Source organism: Mus caroli, chromosome 9 (assembly GCF_900094665.2).
Source record: "Mus caroli chromosome 9, CAROLI_EIJ_v1.1, whole genome shotgun sequence".
NCBI classification, from domain to species: Eukaryota; Metazoa; Chordata; class Mammalia; order Rodentia; family Muridae; genus Mus; species Mus caroli.
Genome location: NC_034578.1, coordinates 50225053 through 50231848, shown reverse-complemented (window position 1 = coordinate 50231848; position 6796 = coordinate 50225053). Strand labels below are relative to the sequence as shown.

At 39.3% G+C, this 6796-nt stretch overlaps 1 protein-coding gene across 1 annotated transcript in view; it reads left to right on the top strand.

Annotated features, from left to right (window-relative positions):
- Nucleotides 1–6796, top strand: part of Atm (ATM serine/threonine kinase) — a 114173-nt gene that overhangs the window by 88453 nt on the left and 18924 nt on the right. Inside the window, exons 45-50 of the mRNA XM_021171910.2 lie at nucleotides 1376–1495; nucleotides 2438–2672; nucleotides 3350–3523; nucleotides 4929–5042; nucleotides 5711–5925; nucleotides 6444–6651. Of these exons, the coding sequence (XP_021027569.1) occupies nucleotides 1376–1495; nucleotides 2438–2672; nucleotides 3350–3523; nucleotides 4929–5042; nucleotides 5711–5925; nucleotides 6444–6651 (1066 nt within the window). The remainder of the gene's footprint in view (nucleotides 1–1375; nucleotides 1496–2437; nucleotides 2673–3349; nucleotides 3524–4928; nucleotides 5043–5710; nucleotides 5926–6443; nucleotides 6652–6796) is intronic.

Below are 6796 nucleotides of genomic sequence, written 5' to 3'. Positions count from 1 at the left end.
TCCTAAGTTTTGGGCTAATATCCACTTATCAGTGAATACATATTGTGTGAGTTCTTTTGTGATTGTGTTACTTCACTCAAGATGATGCCCTCCAGGTCTATCCATTTGGCTAGGAATTTCATAAATTCATTCTTTTTAATAGCTGAGTAGTACTCCATTGTGTAAATAAATGTACCATAATTTCTGTATCCATTCCTCTGTTGAGGGACATCTGGGTTCTTTCCAGCTTCTGGCTATAGCTCTGCTTTCTAAAATAGGTTTATTTGAGGCATACATGAAATGATATACGATGTAGCAATTATCTGTAACAAGTTAAAGAAACATTAATTTTTTAAGAAGATTTATTTTTATATGCAGTGAGTGATGTTTTTGCCTACATATATGTCTGTGTCAGATCCTTAGGAACTGGAGTTATGGACAATTCTAAGCCACCATGTAGGTGCTAGGAATTGAACCCTGGTCCTCTTGGAAGAGCAGCCAGTGTGCTTAACCACTGAGCCATCTATCTAGCCCCCAAACATGAATATTTTAAACACTAGCCACTGACATCACAAATCATATACATATTGTTTGGTTTTAGACCCCAGAACAGGGAACTGAGGTGCATATTTTACACACCAAAGCAGACCTGGCCTCCATGTTCTCCCAGCATCCCTCAGTTCCTGCCTGGAGTGCCCTGCCCCGAATCCTGAACTTTTCAGCCTAGGGGCTGGGCTGTTCTTTCTCCATAGGATTTTCCCTATATAATCCAGACATTTTGGTCTCTCTCTTTTTTTTTTTTTCTTCTCCTCTTCTTTTTTTCTTCTCCTCTTCTCTCTCTGTGAGCATGTCCCTTTCTCTCTGTCTCTCCCTCCCCTACCCCTTCCCAGTGGTGACTTTCCCAGCCTTGGACCTTGGGGCTAGTGAACTCGGCCAGCAGAGAGCAGCTTCCCAATAAGCCTACCTTTAATATAATCTAATCTGGCCTGAATTGGCTCATTCACCAGTGATGGAGAAATAACCTATGACATATGGCAGAAATAATATTTCTATTTTTAACGTGATTGTATTCTAGACCCTTTGTCGGGCTCTTTCTATACATACTCTTTAAAGGTGGAAAACAATAGTTGTGGCAAGATTTGGTAGCAGGTTCAAAGCCAGACAGACATGGCAGAACTGGGCTTTACACTTAGAACTGTATAATCCCAAGGCTGGTCACACTGCTATTTCACCAGAGTCTGTGTGTGTGTGTGTGTGTGTGTGTGTGTGTGTGTGTGTGTGTGTAGTCTTTTCAGGTCAGCAACAAGCATATGACAAGTATTGCTCAGCCATAGAATTGAACCTCTATCTCCCTGAGGACGTGTCAGTTTCAGATGATCTGCTCTCTTACCCCTAGGGTGAAAGAAGTTGAAGAGTTGAGTAAGGGCAGCCTTGAGTCTGTGTATTCGCTGTATCCCACACTTAGTAGATTGCAGGCAATTGGAGAACTGGAAAACAGTGGCGAGCTTTTCTCAAGGTAGGTGGCTTGCGGGTTTTGCTAATCCTGAAGTGTGTTGCTTGTGTGTTGTGTGTCACCAATGGAAACATATGATGGGCATGATTTATTATTATTTGCTTTGTTGAGAAAGGTTTATGTGAGCTCATGGCTTCCAAAGGTTTCAGCCTGTGATTAGCTGCTTCTATGTTGGCCTGAATGAGAGGTTGTATTGATGGCACACAGCAGGAGGGAAGGGGGAGATCTGTTGTAAAATAAACTGGATAAATTTATTAATGTGTGTGTAATAAACACATTTTAGACATTTACCAACTGAGAAATGTAATGCCCATAGGTATAACCTAAGAATTGAAATCGAAGCTCTTCAGAACCTTAATTTTAAGAGTATATAGAGATCCCTTTGTCTAAAATACTGTAGATCTGTTGTTCTGGGGTCGTTTGTGACAGAAGTAGAAGTTTGGTTTTGATGAACATGCACAAGCAACTGAAATGATTTCTCATCTTTACTTCATTATTCTCTGGATCTTTTTTTTCCCCCTCTCAACACAAGTCTTGAAAGATGGGATAGTATAACATATTTTATGCATGTGAAAGGCAAAGTATTCATATAAATGAGTTGTACAAAGTGTGTCTTCTGTTTAATAATGTTAGCAGATGAAATGTTTTCAAGTGCCAGTTGTTTGTTCAATGAACTGATTTTTTTGACAGCTATGTATAGTGTCATTTGTAGGTAATTAATGAAAGTTAATTGATTTCCTTGTAGATATGTCTGCTTTCGCCACAAGGAGGACTAGCAGAGTAGTCGTGTCTTTATGATAGGTCTGAATGCAGCATTCTCGTTTCTGAACAAAATCTGTTTAAAGGCTACCTTTTAAAGTACCCATTATTTGTAACTACATGTTATTTTGCACTGTCCTGAGTATTTTTCATTTGCTCAACTAAGTTATGTGACTTGACTTTCAGGTCAGTCACAGACAGAGAGCGCTCTGAAGCATACTTGAAGTGGCAGAGGCACTCCCAGCTTCTGAGAGACAGTGACTTCAGCTTTCAGGAGCCTCTCATGGCTCTACGCACAGTCATTCTGGAGACCCTGGTACAGAAGGACATGGAGAGCTCTCAAGGAGCATGCTCTAAGGACATTCTCACCAAACACCTTGTTGAATTCTCTGTTCTGGCTCGAACCTTCAAGAACACACAGGTAAAAAGCTTATATTTGTGTTACTTCACTTCTTGGGCTTTTTTTATTACTCAGATACCAGAAGGTATAATGATGTGAGGAAGAAATATCATTGAAAATTGGAAATCGTTGTATATAAAGTTATTGAAGATTTTAGGTTGACTGGGGCTTGTACTTAACTTACAGTCCTAGTCACTTGAGAGGTTGAGGTAGGGGGATCACAAGTTCAGAGCCTACTTGGGAAAGACAGTGAGTTCATGGCCCCCTTGAAAAACGTAGTGGGACCTGTCTTCAGTGTAGAAAAGAGTTGGGACTATGGATGTATGACAGCATGCTTCTTTGCATAGCTAATACAACAGGGCTCTGGGATCAAACCCCAGTATTGAGTGAGAAAACAAAACAAAGCTTTCATACTGGAATTAGGCAAAACCTTGAGTTTAAACATTGGCAAGGCAATAATTATCATTTCTCGCCCCCAATTTCCTGGTTATAAAATAAGATTCCCAAACTACTATAATGTAATGGTAACAATTCGGTGAGATCTCTCTCTCTCTCTCTCTTTCTCTCTCTCTCTCTCTGTCTCTGTCTTACTCACACACACACATTTGTCAGACTTTGTGGTCTAGTCTCTGAAAAATGAGGTTCTCAGTGAATATCTTACCAGTAAATGTATATTTCCATATGTATTTTCACTGTAGCTCCCTGAAAAAGCAATATTCAAAATTAAGCAATATAATTCAGCTATTTGTGGAATTTCTGAGTGGCATTTGGAAGAAGCACAAGTATTCTGGGCAAAAAAGGAGCAGAGTCTTGCTCTGAGTATTCTCAAGCAGATGATCAAGAAGTTGGAATCCAGCTTTAAAGATAAAGAGGTATGTGCTTTGTGTGCACGTCGGTCGGGTGGCTGCATCGGTGATTCAATGTTGGCAAAAAGCATTTCTGCTTCAGAATATGTCTGTAATGATTACATTAAGGTTTTGAAATTACTGGTCCATAAACAAAATAATATGAAAAGAGACTTTGAAAATTAATGTCAGAAATGAGACTTGAAAACTTTTTCTTATTTAAAACAAATCTATCAATCTTTCTTGTAGTATATTCACTCAGTTTTTTCAGAAGTCAAAAATAATATGTAGGAAATAAATGGAAATACATGTTATAACTTTGAAGTAGCAAGGACAAAAATAGAATTAGAAATGTCTGAGAGAGGAGGAGCTAGAGAAAATACCCAAGGAGCTAAAGGGATCTACAACCCTATAGGTGAGACAACATTATGAACTAACCAGTACCCCGGAGCTCTTGACTCTAGCTGCATATGAATCAGAAGATGGCCTAGTCGGCCATCACTGGAAAGAGAGGCCCATTGGACTTGCAAACTTTATATGCCCCAGTACAGGGGAGCGCCAGGGCCAAAAAGTGGGAGTGGGTGGGTAGGGGGGTGAGGGGGAGGGTATGGGGGACTTTGGGGATAGCATTGGAAATGTAAATGAGGAAAATACCTAATTTAAAAAAAAAAAGAATTTTTTATGCCAATAAAAAAAAAAAGAAATGTCTGAGAGAAGAAAAGTAGAAAACAAGTTACAACAATTTGTCACTCTTAATTTTTTTTTTAAGATTATTTTATTTATATGGGTACACTGTCGATATCTTCAGACACACCAGAAGAGGGCATCGGATCCCATTACAGATGGTTGTGAGCCATTCCCACCATGTGGTTGCTGGGAATCCAACTCAGGACCTCTGGAAGAGCAGTCAGTGCTCTTAACCCCTGAGCCATCTCTCCAGGCCATAATTTGTCATTCTTAATGCTCTGAAAATATCACATCCAGTGGACAGGAAACTGCAGGGTCACAAAATATTAAATTATAACAAAGCATTAGGTGCCAGTAGAACTTGCTTAAATATTTCCTAAATCGTATAGACCTTGTGGTATACATATGTGGTAGTTTTGTACCTCAGTTTTTGCATTGACAAATAGGTAATAATATATCTAATTTATAGTATTCCTGTGAAAATTATGTATTAATATATATATATATAAAGCTGTTGGAAAACTCCTGGCATTTTAAAATAGTAAATGCAAATTGTTAGTAATAATAACAACAATAACTAGACAGTTCGCAGTGGTTGTTTCATGAACTGGCATACTTAGAATTATTTATATGGTAAAAGCATGAGGAAAATATTTTTAATTGGTTTTTTTTTCTACCTTCATGGAAGACACTTTTGTAATCTTGAAAAGGAATTACATTTTAAGATTTTTGCTTCTTGATACAGAATGATGCTGGTCTCAAAGTCATATACGCTGAGTGTCTAAGGGTTTGTGGCAGCTGGCTGGCAGAAACTTGCTTAGAAAACCCTGCAGTCATCATGCAGACCTATCTAGAAAAGGTAGGTTGTTGGCACAGCTCTGAACATTATTGTTTAGTATAAATATACTTGATCCTTTTATGAAGACCATGTGTATCTCAAAAGCAAACACAAGTGTGGTTTCAATCCTTCCGCTCCTGCTGGGGCTCTGTAATCCGTTAGAGCAGAAAGAAGCAAAATGCCACAGAGGAGGGAACAGCTTTGAATGCATGCATGTCTTCCGTCCACTCTTTATCCCCACCCCTATCGTTCAAGAAGTCATTTCTGATTACTCTGCTTTTATTCTACAAACTCCCCTATTAAACATAGAAGCCATCATTGCCATTTGTCCAACTACTTACGGTAAGGGTTAGGACTTCACTTCTATAATCCCCATTGGCCTTCCTGTTTCTCCTTCTTTATCCTTTAGTCTCACTAATTTGGGAAATAGGAAGTTTAGTATGAAAAGTAAGATATAAATGTCGGGCTGGAGAGATGGCTTAGCCATTATTATATCATAAATAGAAGATCTAAAAGTCTTTGATACTAAAGAGTTCTTTTTTGCACAGTTCATTGCCACTGTTACCTGATAAGGTTCCATACCGTTAAGCTTCACATTTACACAGATTTGAGTGGGCTACCTTGGTCTGAGAGTCTTTAGCTATATCTATGCATGTAAATATGATCTAATGGATTGTGTGTTGTTGAAGGCAGTGAAGGTTGCTGGAAGTTACGATGGCAACAGCAGAGAGCTCAGAAATGGACAGATGAAGGCCTTTCTCTCATTGGCAAGGTTCTCTGATACTCAGTACCAGAGAATTGAAAACTACATGAAGTCATCAGAATTTGAAAACAAGCAAACTCTCTTAAAAAGAGCCAAAGAGGAAGTGGGCCTTCTAAGGGAACATAAAATTCAGACCAACAGGTAACTTTTAACTGATGGTTTATGTTCGGCTGAGGGACTGCTGACATGAAAACTGCCCTGACCTTGTCATCTGAATTATAGTTTTGATCACTTAGCTTTTTAATAGGCTTTCTCAGTTCTCTAGTGGCTAATCACAACTTCAGTCAGTTAATACACTGACATGTTCTTCTATGAATAATTAATGTCTTGGTTTAGCTCTTGGCAGAGTACGTGGATGTTAGTTTGGTTTTACTAGAAGCTGACATTAAGTATAGCAGACTTGCCTACTTTGATATTGTCACAGTACCTCTAAGTCTGCATTGGGTTTTCGTATGTTTGGAGTAAGCAGAGGATTAACTTAGAGCCCACCCTGTCCTTGGGTGTGTGGAAGACCTATTCATTGCAGGTGTGACAAGTCCTTTTATTATATTTAGAAATTTTTTTTGGAGTGAATACCTTGTATTTCATTGATGTTGTCTATCATGTATGATTTTATAGTTATGGAAAGGTTTGTGACTGTTATGTTTGAATTTATCAAGATACACAGTAAAGGTTCAGAGAGAACTGGAGCTGGACGAATGTGCTCTCCGTGCACTGAGAGAGGATCGCAAGCGTTTCCTGTGTAAAGCAGTGGAGAACTACATCAACTGCTTACTAAGTGGGGAAGAGCATGATCTGTGGGTGTTCCGGCTTTGCTCCCTCTGGCTTGAAAATTCTGGAGTTTCTGAAGTCAATGGCATGATGAAGGCAAGTCTTACCCAACCCAGCATTTGAACATACACTTTAAAAACCGAGGCCTGGGCTGGAGAGATGGCTCAGTGGGTAAGAGCACCCGACTGCTCTTCCGAAGGTCCAGAGTTCAAATCCCAGCAACCACATGGTGGCTCACAAC